Source organism: Hemiscyllium ocellatum, chromosome 32 (assembly GCF_020745735.1).
Source record: "Hemiscyllium ocellatum isolate sHemOce1 chromosome 32, sHemOce1.pat.X.cur, whole genome shotgun sequence".
NCBI classification, from domain to species: Eukaryota; Metazoa; Chordata; class Chondrichthyes; order Orectolobiformes; family Hemiscylliidae; genus Hemiscyllium; species Hemiscyllium ocellatum.
In genome coordinates this window covers 12,401,517-12,416,943 of record NC_083432.1, presented here as the reverse complement: position 1 = coordinate 12,416,943, position 15,427 = coordinate 12,401,517, and the positions used below count along the sequence as shown (strand labels likewise).

At 41.6% G+C, this 15,427-nt stretch overlaps 1 protein-coding gene across 1 annotated transcript in view; it reads left to right on the top strand.

Annotated features, from left to right (window-relative positions):
• mettl2a (methyltransferase 2A, methylcytidine) overlaps positions 1 to 5,943 on the top strand; it is a 56,898-nt gene extending 50,955 nt beyond the window's left edge. The window contains exons 8-9 of the mRNA XM_060848530.1: positions 4,994 to 5,059; positions 5,518 to 5,943. Coding sequence (XP_060704513.1) covers positions 4,994 to 5,059; positions 5,518 to 5,669 — 218 coding nt within the window. The 3' untranslated portion in view covers positions 5,670 to 5,943. The remainder of the gene's footprint in view (positions 1 to 4,993; positions 5,060 to 5,517) is intronic.
• Positions 5,944 to 15,427: the final 9,484 nt, after the last annotated feature.

The window sequence follows — 15,427 nt, the reverse complement described above, 5'->3', positions numbered from 1 at the left end:
TGCTCCACTATTCCTTCCATCTTTCAATCTTCTCTTTTGCCCAGTCTTCTACTTTTCTACATTCTTACCATTTGCTGATATTATATCACCTTTAATCAAGAAGTCAGTGATACATTCAGTGAGCCCTAACCCCAGCCCTCTCGCCTCTGGGTCCATCTTACTAATAATTCTTCTGTCTGTATCAATTGATTATCTACATCCCAATGTTTAGGGTTCCAAACTGGTGGTTGGTTAACCCTATCAAGCTTTTCGGACCTCACTTTGATGTAATATATCCTCTTCTAAAGTTTCCTCAACCATACTCTGTGGAGGTACATAAGGGGCAGGAATATGGCTTGGTCTTTGGTAAAGTTCTCCTTTTTATCAGAAATCTGTTTGGGTGTCTTGCTAGTGAGGATATTAGAGATCCTGTTATTCATAGAAGAACTTCCCATAAAACTCAAAGGAGTTTCATTTCCTCGTCAGGCCATTTGATAGCCCTTCTTCCTGATTTTGAGTATCCAGTGTCTCCAGGCGTTTCTGGTTCCAAAGGTCAGCATGTCTGTATCACTCATGCTGACCAAGGCCCGTCTTTGTAGTCAAGATAAACTTGCATCTGGAACATATGAAAGCCCTTACTTGTCTAGTTATTTAATTTACCCTACATTTAGCATAACAAGAAATTGTGTGATATTCACTACTTTTGCCCCATACAGTCTTAGAGTCATACAGCATAAACACAGATCCTACAGTTCAACTGGTCCATGCTGAACATAATCTCAAACTATACCAGGCCCATCTGCCTGCACTTAGCCCATATCCCTCCAAATATTCCTTATTCATGTACTTGCCTAAACAAGTTGCTTAAACATTGTAACTGCACCCACATCCACCTCTGGAAGTTCATTCCACATGTAAACCACCCACTGTGTAAAAAATTGCCCCTCATGTTTTTTTTTAATCTCTGTCCTCTCACCTTAAAAATGTGTCCTCTAGTCTTGAAATTCCCTATCCATTAGTTCTATCGATACCCCACATTATTTTATAAACTTCTGTAAGTGTGCCTCTCAACCTCCTACAGTCCAGTGAAAAATGTCCCAGCCTATCCAGGCATTCTATATAACTCAAACCTTCCATACTTAGCAATATCCTGGTAAATCTCTCCTGAACCCTCTCTAGCTTAATAATATCCTACCTGTAACAGGGCAACCAGAACTGGGCACAGTATTCCAGAAGAGGCCTTACCAATGTCCTGTACAACCTCAACATGACTTCCCAACTCCTTTACTCAAAGGACTGAGCAATGAAGGCAAGCACGATAAACGCCTTTTTAACCTCCCTGGCTGTATATGAAGCAATCTCCAAAGAATGGTGTACCTGAATCCCTAGGTCCCTCTGTTCCAAACCACTACCCAAGGCCCTACCATTTATATAAGCCCTACCATTGTTTGTTGTCTGAAGCATCCAGGTTGGATATTCGTAATACCATGCTTTGTGTGAAGAATACCCATTGATAGGAGAAGGGAGTTATACAGGATGCAAAACAACCCATCTGTAGAATACTGTATCACAATCTCTCGTATTGTAGTTCTGTCATAAGTTGATGGAATAATTATTGGTTTAGTATTGGCTACTGTATCTAGTTAAAAATCTCACAACACCAGGTTATAGTCCAACAGGTTTAATTGGAAGCACACTAGCTTTCGGAGCAACGCTCCTTCATCAGGTGATAGTGAAGGGCTGAATCCTAACACAGAGTTTATAGCAAAAATTTACAGTGTGATGTAACTGAAATTATACATTGAAAAATTGATTGTCAGTTACATCACACTGTAAATTTTTGCTATAAACTCTGTGTTAGGATTGAGCCTTCCACTATCACCTGATGGAGTGTCGCTCCGAAAGCTAGTGTGCTTCCAGTTAAACCTGTTGGACTATAACCTGGTGTTATGTAATTTTTAACTTTGTACACTCCAGTCCAACGTCGGCATCTCCACATCATGACTACTGTATCTAAGCCTCCTCACTGTTATGTTAATGTGATCTGTCAACCTCCATTTGTTTCCGTCTATTATTATTAGAAGGTCTAAGTTTTAATTATATCATTAATAATGAGGGGTGGGCTACCTAATGCATTCCTCTATACATGGATTATCAACATCTATCGAAAAGACTGAACTCTCTAGCCTGCATCTGGGCACCAGATTTAAATTGGAAATTTGAAATTGCCTCCTGGGTCTCAAACTTATCTCATCAGTTTGTGTCGAGATAGATACATTACCAGCATTGCAGGACTCCCCCCAAGCGGATTTTGTGTGATTGCAATATTTCCTGCAGGTCGCTACCTCTAATGAACCTGTGGGATGGTTATTTGTCCAGGACATGGCCCCAGCCAGACTGATGTAGGTTCAAAGTGACACTTCACAAATAGAGTGTCATGATCCACATGAATCAAACAGCTACCTCTCAATTTTTCTGAAGACAATCAGCCAGCCAATAACTGTTGTTGTTTCCAGCAGGAACCAATGAGGAGACTCAACCTATTACTGTGACAGACAAGCATAAAACTAGCATAGTGATGAAACGTATGCATGACACCCCGCCAGCTCAGTGAGCAAACTAACAAACACATCCACAACTCAACCGACAAATCTTCACAAAAACCTTATTAGAAGTAAAATCTGAGGGACACGTACATCATTTAGAAAGGCATTTTAGAAAGACGTATATGGTTTTCTTCTGAGGGTTTATGTCTGACCAACCCTGATTGGATCTTCTTTGAGAAAATGACAGGAGCAGTTAGTGAGAAGGTTTGAGGATTTTGCCAGGAATTGCAGCTCAGCTGGAAGCCTGCTTAATCTGTGGTTTGCTGAACATCGGAGGCTGAAAGGAAGATGTAATAATACCATTTAAAATTGAGGGGCTAAGTTAGAGCAGATATAAAAGTGTATTTCCATCAGCAGAGAGGTCAGCAACCAGGGGGCACAGATTGTGAACTAATTGGCACAAAGATTCAAGAGGAGCTGAGTAATTTTTCACCCAGAGGTAGGTGATAGTCTGGAGCTCACAGCCTGAAAGGATGGTACAGGCAGAAACCTTTTTCACATTTAGAAAACAAATATGCATATGAACTTTGTATCTTAAGCTACAGGGTTCCAGACTGGGAGCTGGTAAATGGGGTTATGCTGGATAATTTTGACAGGCATGAACAGATTACAGGAAACTTTCTACATTTAATTTGTGTGATTACAATGATGTGAAGATTCTTGTGATATTTTACTCTGTTAAGGATGGTATCTATATGCAAGTTATTTCTACAAATTGACTACAAATGCACTTAGTCATTACAAAATCTGCTACTTGAAGCAGCTATGAGTTAAGCAGGGCAAAACTAACCACCGGACTAGATGAATATATCAATTTGGAGAAATAATGTAGGAAAGTGAAAGTTTCAAATCTTTAGTCAAAGAGAACACAGAGTGGAGAACTTCAATGTTGTATCTCAGCTTTGTAATACCTGGACAGTGAGTGCTCAACATAATGAGGGAAAAGATATCCCATTCCCGCCACCTGCTCATTTCAATGAATGCCCGACTCTCACACTAATGGTGATGGTGATGAAAACATTTATTGCATGGTTTAGTGAAATATCAATGACCTACAGTAACAGTCTCCACTAGACATATATGTAACACTACCTAACCCACTTCAGAATTGGTCACTGTGATGCAGGAAAGATGCTTTTTAACCACCAGACAAACACTGATGACACCCAGCTCTACATCACCATCACTTCTCTCAGCTCAAAGTTAAAAATCACACAACACCGGGTTATAGTCCAATCGGTTTATTTGGAAGCACTAGCTTTCGGAGCACTGCTCCTTCATCAGGTAGTTAGTGGGGCAGGATCATAGGACACAGAATTTATAGTAAAGGATCAACATGTCATACAACTGATGTGAATATTGAACAAATCTAGATTGCTGTTAAGCTTTTAATCATTTAGAATGGGGACAACAGTTTAGAGTGATTAATATGTAAATCCCAGAACTTCTTTCAAGTCACAGTCCCGAAATAACTTAAGATTTTATAAAAATCAGTGACATCTCGGCTCAGACAATGCATTAAAGGTGTGAGGTTGGGATCTGTGTGTAAGTCAGAAGGATTCTGTTTCCAAAGTAGGAATTAGGTGTCACATGAACTGACTGCTGACAGATGTGTACTTTTTGAACAAAACATAATGTATCTGCAAATGCAAATACTCCCAGCTCCTCCACAGTTGTTAAATTATCAGTCTGCAACATGACTTACAGTACTGGGTTAGTAAAATAGACTCTATTTTAATATTGGGACAACTGAAACCTTCATTTTCTGACCTCACTCAAATTGTGTTCCACATCTATTGCCTCTATCCTTCTCCCTGGCAACAATCTTTGATTAAATCAGTCTCTTCACAACCCTGGTGTCACATTTGATCCTGAGGGAGTTGCCAATTTCTCCTTCACGCCATTAATAAGACCACTGTGCGTCAGCTTCTCAGCTGTTGAAACCCTCATCCGTATCTTTGTTACCTCTAGACTATTCCAACACACTCTTGGCTGATGCCCCATGTCCTATCCTCTGTAAACTTGAGGCCGTCCAATATCCCGTGTGCTCATTAATCGATGTTAGCTCCTGGTCAAGCAACATTTGAATTTTAAAATTCTTATGTTTTCAGATCTGTTTACTGTATTGCCCCTCCCTATCTCTGTAATCTCCTGTGTCCTGCAATTCTCTGAGATATTTGTGCTCCTCAAATTCTGGTCTCATCTGCATTCCCGATTTTTGGTGGCTGCACCTTCAGTTGCCCCAGGTCTAAACCATGAAATAACTGACTTCGCTGACCAAACCTTTGTCACCCTTTTTTTTTCCTAACACCACCTTATGTGGCTCAGTGTCCTATTTTTCTTTAATCTTCTGTGGAACCCCTTGGGATGTTTGATTACCGTTTAAGTACATGTTGTTGTTTTTGTAGGTCGCTGCCTATCTGAAAATTTCTACGTTCGAGGAGATGGGACAAGGGTTTATTTCTTCACACAAGGTAATCAGAACACTTTGCTGTTGAATCAAATTTGAGAATGTGAGAGTTGAGGGGATTGCCACTTTAGAATCGAAAGTGATTTGATTCACAGCTCCTGTGACATTTTGTGCTGAGATGCTGTTTTATTGACCTTATCGCTTCCTAATATTGTCAGTGTTGCTATATTGGAATGAGTATTGCAAACAGCTGGCCTGTTGTTCTAGTGTAGCCATTGGTGCATTGAATGGCTTGATTTTCCAGTCCTAATTATGAAGTTCCAACATTGATGTTCACCACTATTGATGGTCGTGACAGAATTGGGATCTCCAAGCTGCCAATGTGTGTTAAAAACAGAATTCTGGTTTTCTATTGTTCATAAAATTGCTAAGAATGGGTTAGTGACTGGTACCTGATTAAAACAGTACAGAGGTAGCAAAGCCTTAGCTCCCTTAACCTGTGCTACTGCCTTCTCTCTCCAGATGAACTGGATGAGCTCTTCACCTCTGCCAACTTGAAGAAAGTCCAGAACATCGTGGATCGGCGCCTGCAGGTGAACCGTGGCAAGCAGCTGACCATGTACCGGGTTTGGATCCAATGCAAATATCGCAAATCTTTGGAGAAAGGAGAATGAAAATTCCTAACTTTGTGGGTCAAGCACCTTTGAATTCATCTGACTTGATCAGTGTCCCAAACAACAAGTTGTCACTTTGGTTTGCACTGCTGAGTTGACTTTTGTTCTCTTGGTCCATAATCATAACCTTTATATCTGTTTATATGCATCAATCCTTGGGTTATAGTCACCATGGTAATAATTGCTGTTTGTTGTTGGAGGTGAAATCATTGGCCAATATGTTCATCTGCTAAACATTTTCTCTTAAATATAAACCTGACTGACATTCCTTTCAGATACCTTTTTAAGTCACCACTACTTGCTGCTTCCAACATTTTCTTGCATTCTAAAACATGTCTGCAGCCTCTATGTCACATGGGATCAGGAATAGATTATTCAAGCCCTTAATCCCAATCTGCCTCATGGCTGATCTATAGCTCAATCTCATTTACTCATCTTTTCTCATATCACTTGACAACCTTGCCTGACAAACTTCAGCCAGTCTTAAAGGTCTATCAATTCAAACATTTGTTGACATTTTCCAAATGTGGAAAAGATTGCTTCCTGCTTTCACTCTGAGGTAATATAGCTCTAATGTTAACATTATGTCTGCCTGTTCCTAATTTTGCTCACCAGAAATGGTTTCCCCACATCTATCCTATCAAATCCTTTCAGTATTTAGATGCCTTGATCAGCTCATTTCAAAGTCTTCTATATCCAAGGCATACAAGCCAGTCACTGAACAACCATTCTCTGTCTGACTGATCTGGGTTCCTTTCTTCATTGAGCCCCTATGTCTGTACACCATGGTGGTCTCACAGTCAGAGGACGGTTGTCATTAAGTGATTTTTCTGTTTGAAAGGATTTGAGCTCACTGCTCCCTGAAGAGATACCCTTCTCAGTAGAAGGCTTGAGCAATGCATCCAGGATGTCTCCTGCAGTGGGGACCCAGTGGAAAGGGAAAGGGAGTGTTCAGTGACCTTTTTGCATGCTTCCTGATTTCTGTGAAGACCCAGGACCAGATCAATTGCTCACCGGCTTAGTGAAAGCATCTTAAACTAAGGAATCTCTCTCTCTCTCTCTCTCTGCAAATCATGCCTCAAATTTCTAAGGTGTCGGGCAGGATACAGTCTTAATGGAAAAGAGGTAGTATACAATGCAACAAATGTACACTGTAATCATCCATAGGCACTAGGATGGTCTAGGCTTTAATGCTAGAGAGAGTATCTCAGTGGTGCTGTTTTCAAATCGTTCATCTGGCTCCCTGAGTGAACCTATACAACTTATTGTAGTCTGACAAAGTTCAAAGCTCATCTTTTCATACTGTTTGACCCTCTGTAGGAATGGGAACAGAAGTAAGTTTTAACTGTACTATAATTGTTTTTACTAAATGAAATTATTTGCAACAGCAGTATATTTAATAAATTGTATTTTTATCAGTATCCACTGGTTTGAACAGCCTATCCTGTTTTTGTCTGTATATACCCTTGTCACTCGTGATATTGTTTGTGTCTGTTTTCTGCGTCTACTTATGCTATCCTGAGAACATTGCTAACACCAAACTTTCCCCATTGATATCTTGGGCAGAAACCAAACTGAACCAGGCATATAACACTGTAGCTCCAAGAGCAGGTCAGAGGCTGGGATTTCTGCAGCAAGTGATTCACTTCCTGACTTGCCAAAGTGTGTCCACACACTAAGGCACAAGTGACGAACAAGGTATACTGCTCTACTTAATCATCTGCTGGTTTAACCATCCATTCCCTTACCAACAGTCCACTAAGGCTAATGTGTACACTATCTAAAAACTGCAGTGCAGGGATTTGCCAATTACTTTCCATCCAATAGCATTATGAAGGTATCTTCACTACCCCTCCACCAACATTGTCTCAAAGGGAACTCTGAATGGGTTAGAAATGCTATCTGTGTCAGTGACATTTGCAACTTGAGAATTGATGTTTTAAAATGATTTATTGTTGCAGTCTATGCATTATATATCACTGTGTCTGTTATATATTAGTATAATTCCCCTCATCCTATGCATGTACATGTTATTAGGCCCTGTACTTGGGTGTCACTGGATAAGTCATAGAATCCCTACAGTGTGGAAGCAGGCCATTCGGCCCATCAAGGTCACCACGACTCTCTGAAAAGCAACCCATGTCGACCCACCCCTACCCAATTTCTATAACCCTGCATTTACCAGGGCAAAACCACCCAGATTGCACATCCCTGCACAATATAGTCAATTTCCCATAGCCAATTCACCTAACCTGCATATCATTGGACTGTGGGAGGAAATCCATGCAGACACAGGGAGAATATACCAAACTCCACACAGAGTTGCATGAGGCTGGAATTGAACCTGGATCCCTGGTGCTGTGAGGCAGCAGTGCTAACCATTGACCCAGCGTGCTCACCGGTGGGCATGAGTTCAAATCCCCAGCACAGCGAATGACTGACCTCAAGCTGTAGGACAAGAAGTAGGCCATTCACCCACTCGGGCCTGTTCTGCAATTCAATAAGATCATGGGTGATCTGATAATCCTGAACTCCATTTTCCTGTTTTTTTTTCCCCATATCTCCATTACTGATTTAAAGAATCTGTCAACTCAGCCTTGAATATATTTACCAGCCCAGCTCCAACAGCTGTCTCTGTAAAGAATTCCAGAGATTTATTACCCTTGAGATAAAATTCTTTTTTATCTGTGTCTTAAAAGGGTGACCCTTTCCTCTGAGATTGCACCCTCTGGTCTTGGACTCTTCCAACAAGGGAGAATAACCTCTCATAATTTACATTGTCAAGGCAGCTAAAAAGCTGATGGAATTTAGTTTAATAAATCTGGAAATATTATTGACAACCAGGAACGTGTGTAAAGTGGCAGAATCTCTGAAATAAATTGAAGTAAAGAATGGTAACCCAACAAACGCTTAAAATAAAGCAAAATTATCAGTGGAGAAAAAAAAACTTCAATAAAGTAGATATTTTTGAATTATTAAAAACCGTCTTTATATTGTGCATGTGCATTTTTGAAAATATGAGTCAGACTTTGCCCTTGGATAGTTAATGTCAGCAGACATTCATAAACATGGCTTGGAAAAAACCCATCAGGTTCATTACAGCTGTTTAGGGAGAAAAAAAATCTGCTATTCTTACCTGACCTGGTCTGCTGTACATGTGACTCCAAACCCAGATCAATGTGATTGACTGACTTTTAACTGTTCTCTGATGTAGCCTCGTAAATCACTCTGTTCAGGGACAATTAAACACTCCCAGTGACACCAATGTCCCATTTGAGAACATTTTAAAAATCACTTTGTGGGCACATACATAAACAGGAGTAGGCCAATTGACTCCTCAAGCCTGCACAACCTTTCAGTGGTGCCACAGACAGCAATATGGTGGAGCGACCATTCTTTGACATTGTTAATTGAGGAGGAATAAATATTAGAACACAGCAGAGAACTCCCCTGTTGTTTCAAATAGTTCAGTGAGAGCTGTCACATCTATCTCAGAAGGCAGGCAGATTGAGCACTTTATCTGGAGCGTGCTCCTGATTGCAGCACTCCTGCATGACACAAATGTTGTGTTCTATTCCCTGGAATGGAGCCAAATCTGCTGACTCCAAAGTATGTGTGTGTGTGTGACCAAATGAACCACAGCTTGACAACATTGGTACTCAGGTACATTTGTGCTGACGCATTGTGATTTTTCAAACTTGTATTGAGATAATGTTCAACTTGTTTGGAGGGCTGGTTTTACTTACAAGAATTGGCTATCCATGACACAAGCCTCCTGACTGTCAATCCAAGACTCTGATTAGAGACCAACCTTCACTAAGAACCAAGCATTCCAATTATTCATGAGGGCAAAGCATTATTCCATCCTATAGATTACTGCCCTCTGGTGGCTGGGAGCCTGGTGTTTCCTAATGTCTCATTACTGTTGCTTTGGTGACTGCATTAAAGTTTAGCATTTTCACCTCAAAACCTTTTAGTATCGTAATCCTGTGCTTGTGCTAGTCTGAAAGGAAAGACAACCTAATGGCACTGAGCCTTCTCAGTTTTTGCATCACGTTTTTTATTCATTCAGAGAATGTAGACTTCTGCTTTCTGGTCTCCTGCACCTTGAAACATTACCAGCAATGGAATTGAAGGTGAGAATCCTGGAATCTGAATCTGCTCTCCATTTTTTTTTTGTCAGCCTAATTCTTTTCCAATATGGGAGATGAAAATGAGGTGCATAATGTCTACTAAATATGCTGATGATATAAAAATAAAAAGGAAAGCAAGTTGTAAAGAGTACAATGCCGTTTAGGGAGAGAAAAAAAATAAGGGGCGGCACAGTGGCTCAGCGGTTAGCACTGCTGCCTCACAGCGCCAGGGACCCGGGTTTGATTCTGGCTGAGGGCAACTGTCTGTGGTGTCCGCGTGGGCTTCCTCCATGTGTTCTGGTTTCCTCCCACAGTCCAACACATTTGCAGGTCAAGTGAATTGGCCATGCTAAATTGCCCATAGTGTTAGGTGCATTGGTCATGGGTAAATGTTGGGAAATGAATCTGGGTGGGTTACTCTTTGGAGGATCGGTGTGGAGTTATTGGGCCAAAGGGCCTGTTTCCACACTGTAGGAAATCTAATCTAATAAGGCAGCTGAGAGATATACAAAGGTCAAGTGATGGGGCAAGGATCTGACAAATTGAATATGATATGTAAAATTGTCCATTTTGGAATGAAAAGTAAAAAAAAAAGGCATATTTTCTAAATATAGTTAGATTGAAAGCTCTGAGATGGAGAGAGTGTCTTCATGCATTAATAACACAAGGTTAGTATGCAGGCAAGTAATTAGGAATGTTACTGAATGTTATCATTTATTTGAAAGGAAATTGAATACAAACGTTTGAGGTCATGCTTTGATTATACAAGAAGCTGGTGAGACCACAATTGTAATACATTGTACAATACTGGTTTCCTTACAGGTAATGTATTAATTGTGTTGGTAGCAGTGTAGAGAAGGTTTACCAGATTGATAATTGGAATGAGTGACTTGTCTTATGAGGAAATTTTGGGAAAGCAAAGCTTGTATCTGCTGGAGCTTTGAAGAGTAAGAGGTGACATGATTAAAACTTGAGAGGTCCTGATAGGGTGAATATGGGCAGGATTTTCCTCTTATAGGAGAATCTACCATGATAGAGCTCATAACCCCAAAATCAGCAACCATCCATTGAAAATGGACACGAGAATTTTTGTTTTATCTCAGTTTTGAGAGTCTGTGGATTTGTTTTCCTGAAAGAGTGATGGGAACAGAATCTTGGAATACTTTAAGGCAGAGATGGATAGATTCTTGTTAAGCAAACAAGGTGATAGGTTATCAGGGAATGGTGAGAATATGGATTTGAGATTATAATCAGATCAGCCAAGATTTTATTGAATGATGGAACAGGTTCGAGGGGCTGATGGTCTACTTATTCTTACCTATGTTTGTATCAATGTATGCCCTCTCTCAGCACATGCTGATGGGCGAGCTACATCGGCATTTAAGGGTCCAGCTGCTTCCACTCCAATTCACTGCCCGAGTTTCTCAAAGCTGTGAAATCTGTCCAGGAGGGGTGAAACTTAACACCACTGTCTCCCTTGTTCCAGTGTATTTGGAAACTAGTCACTGACTTTGTTACTGAATGCCTGTTGTTGCTGCCTATAGCTCACTGCTCAGCTTACTGCCTACCCTCTGCTCCACACTAGAGGGGGTAGGTTTAAGGTGAGAGGGAAAAGATTCAAAATGGACATGAGGGGCAACTTTTTCACACAGAGGGTGATGCTTGTTTGGAATGAGCTGCTAAAGAAAATGGTAGAAGCTGATAAAATTATGACATTTAAAAGATATTTGGACAGATACACGAACAGGAAAGGTTTAGAGGGATGTGGGCTAAACGCAGCCATATGGGACCAGTTTGGTTTAGGAAACCTGGTTGACATGGATTGAGTCTGCTTCTGTGCTGTAAGATCTAAGTGTCTCTCACTCAATTCTTGCCCTCGTCAATTCACTCACCATCATTACCCCTCCCTCCGCTTCACTCACTGGGTTGTGAGTGGGGTCCTGAAACAGTTAATGAGAAGGGTAACAAGTGAGGCAGTGAGGGTTTGGGCCTGCTGCATCTCCACTGGAGCAGACTAGCATTCAACACACCGTTCCATGGAGGGAGTTGGTGGTGTCCAGAACCCCAGCTTAATGTGGGTTCAAATCCAGCCGTAGCAATTGGTGAAATTTGAATTCAATAAAAATCTGGCCCACTTGCCATGTAACCTCTGTTAGTTGTCATAAAACCCCATCTAGTTCAGGGAGAGAAACCTGCCAAACTTGCTAGGTCTGGGCTACATGTGACTCCAGACCCACAGCAATGTGGTTGATTCTTAACTGCCGTCTGGGTGACTAGGAACAGACACCTGTTTTAGGCAACCTTATCCCTCATGTTACTGTCTTTCACCACAATGCCACCATCTCAAAGCTGTCAGCTTTTGTTGGTGATTTTTTTAAATTTCAAAAGTATATTTTATCCTTAAAAAATCTTTTATTTATGTACATAGCAAGTTGGTTCTGTACAATCCTTGTATGTGGAGAAACAAACAAACAAACATTGGATTTTAACAGGTCTGGCAGCATCTCTGGAGAGAAATTAGAATTAACTTTTCGAGTTGAGTGACCCTTCCTCAGAACTTACGGTAGTGAGGAAAATGTCAGTTTATATGCAGAAGATAGGGTGGGGGTAGGAGATAAGGAGTAAATGATAGGTGGGAATAAAGCCCAAAGAGACTGAAGAACAGTTGGAGAAAGAAGTGGAGTATGAGTCTCCTTCATTATTGGGGAAACAAAGCATAGAATGGGATGACTACTTTGCAGAACACCAATGTTCTGTCTGTAAAAAAGACTCCGAGCTTCCATTTCTGGAATGGTAGAAGCTGATAAATTTATGACATTTCAACACACCACCTTGTTCCCTGGCGAAAATCCCTGTCTCAGGCTTACTGGAGTGCTCCAGTGAAGCTCAGCGAAAGCTAGAAGGCACCTCATTTTCATCTTAGGGACTGTGTAGCCTTCTGGACTAAATATCCTGTTCAATAAACTTAGGGCTTATCTCTACCCCCATACATCAGGCCTTCATATGACATGACTATTACACACAGGGCGGAAGTGGGTACTGCAGATGCTGGAGTTTAGAGTCAAGATTAGAGTGGTGCTGGAAAAGCCCAGCAGGTCAGGCAGCATCCGAGGAGCAGGAAAATCGACGTTTCGGGCAAAAGCCCTTCATGCGGAATGAATGGCTTTTGCCCGAAACGTCGATTTTCCTGCTCCTCGGATGCTGCCTGACCTGCTGGGCTTTTCCAGCACCACTCTAATCTTGACCCTACTATTACACACAACTGATTGTGAACCACTAACAGACCCCATTTTCCTAGCCAGATTGCTATCCACTGTTTTGTCTGTCTAAATGTTGTCTCTCTCTGGGCTCTATCACTACCTCTCATTTTCTCCATACCCCTTACCTCCACCCTGTTTTCTGCATATAAATTTGCACGTTCCTCGCTACCATCAGTTCTGAGGAAGGATCACTTGACCGAAATGTTAACTCTGATTTCTCTCCACAGATGCTATCAGACCTGCTGGGTTTTTCCAGTAAATTCTGTTTTTGTTTCTGATTTATACGCATTGTCAGATATTTTGCTACCTTAGAGTCATCAAGTCATACAGCACGGAAACAGACCCTTCAGTCCAACCAGTCCATGTCAACCATAATCCCAAGCTAAACTAGTTCCACCTGCCTGCTACTGGCCCATTTTCATTTTTTTATTAGATTAGAGTCAGAGAGTCATAGAGATGTACAGCATGGAAACAGACCCTTCGGTCCAACCCATCCATGCCGACCAGATTTCCCAACCCAATCTAGTCCCACCTGCCAGCACCCGGCCCATATCCCTCCAAACCCTCCCTATTCATGTACCCATCCAAATGCCTCTTAAATGTTGCAATTGTACCAGCCTCCACCACATCCTCTGGCAGCTCATTCCATACATGTACCACCCTCTGTGTGGAAAAAGTTGCCCCTTAGGTCTCTTTTATATCTTTCCCCCCTCACCCTAAACCTTTAGTTCTGGACTCCCCGACCCCAGAGAAAAGACTTTGACTATTTATCCTATCTATGCCCCTCATAATTTTGTAAACCTCTATAAGGTCACCCCTCAGCCTCCAAAGTTCCAGGGAAAACAGCCCCAATCTGTTAAGTCTCCCCCTGTAGCTCAGATCGTCCAACCCTGGCAACATCCTTGTAAATCTTTTCTGAACCCATTCAAAATATCTTTCCGATAAGAAGGAGACCAGAATTGCACGCAATATTCCAACAGTGGACTAACCAATGTCCTGTACATGACGTCCCAACTCAGATTAGATTCCTTACAGTATGGAAACAGGCCCTTCAGCCCAACAAGCCCACACCGACCCTCCGAAGAGCAACCCACCCAAACCCATTCCCCTACCCCATATTTACCCTTGACTAATGTACCTAATACTATGAGCAATTTAGCATGGCCAATTCACCTGACCTGCACATCTTTGGACTGTGGGAGGAAACCGAAGCACCTGGAGGAAACCCACACAGACACGGGGAGAACGTGCAAACTCCACACAGTCACCCGAGGCAGGAATCGAACCTGGGTCCTTGGTGCTATGAGGGAGCAATGCTAACCATTGAGCCACCGTGCCGCCGAAATGTTTTGGTTTTTAAACATTGGAGTTTGACTTTCCTGACAGTTCCTGCAAACAAATCCAAGGCATCTCTTGGCAAATGGATACACATTTGGGCCTAGACCACTAATGAGCTTGGACTAAGCCTCAAATGTCCCCTGAATCATGTCCCAGGGTCACAGTGTTCACTCAGCCTGCCTGCTATGATGTTAATTCTTTCAGCTGGGACTTTTTTCACTGGAGCATAAGCAGTTGAGAGGTGACCTGATTGAAGTTTATGAAGTAATGAGAGGTATAGGTAGAGTTAATGATTGTTGTCATTTCCTTAGGATGGGAAACCTTAAGACGAGGGAGCACATTTTTAAGTTGAGAAGAGAGAGATTTAAAAAAGACAGGAGAGGCAAACGTTTTACACGGAGGATGGTTGGCATGTGGAATGAACTTCCTGAGAAAGTGGTGGATGTGGGTACAATTAAAACATTTAAAAGATATTTGGACAGACACATGAATAAGAAAGATTTGGCATGATGTGGGCCAAGAGCAGGCAGGTGGAACTAGTTTAGCTTGGGATTATGGCTGATATGGACTGATTGGACCGAAGGGTCTGTTTCCTTGCTGTATGACTTGATGACTCTAATGTTTCAAAATATCTGACAATGCATATCCTTGATGTACCTGTAAGGCAAGGAGGAAGTGGTCGAGTGAGGAAGCCATGGTTTACTAAAGAAGTTGAATCTCTTGTCAAGAGGAAGAAAGAGGCTTATGTTAGGATGAGACGTGAAGGTTCAGTTAGGGCACTAGGAAAGACCTAAAGAGAGAGCTAGGAAGAGACATGAAAAGGCGTTGGCAGATAGGATCAAGGAAAATCCTAAAGCATTCTAGAGGTATAAGGAATAAAAGAATGACTAGAGAAAGATTAGGGCCAATCAAGGATAGTAGTGGGACATTGTGCCTGAGGAAATAGGGAAGCACTAAATGAATATTTTTCATCAGTATTCACATGGGAAAAAGACAATGTTATCGAGGAGAATACTGAGATACAGGC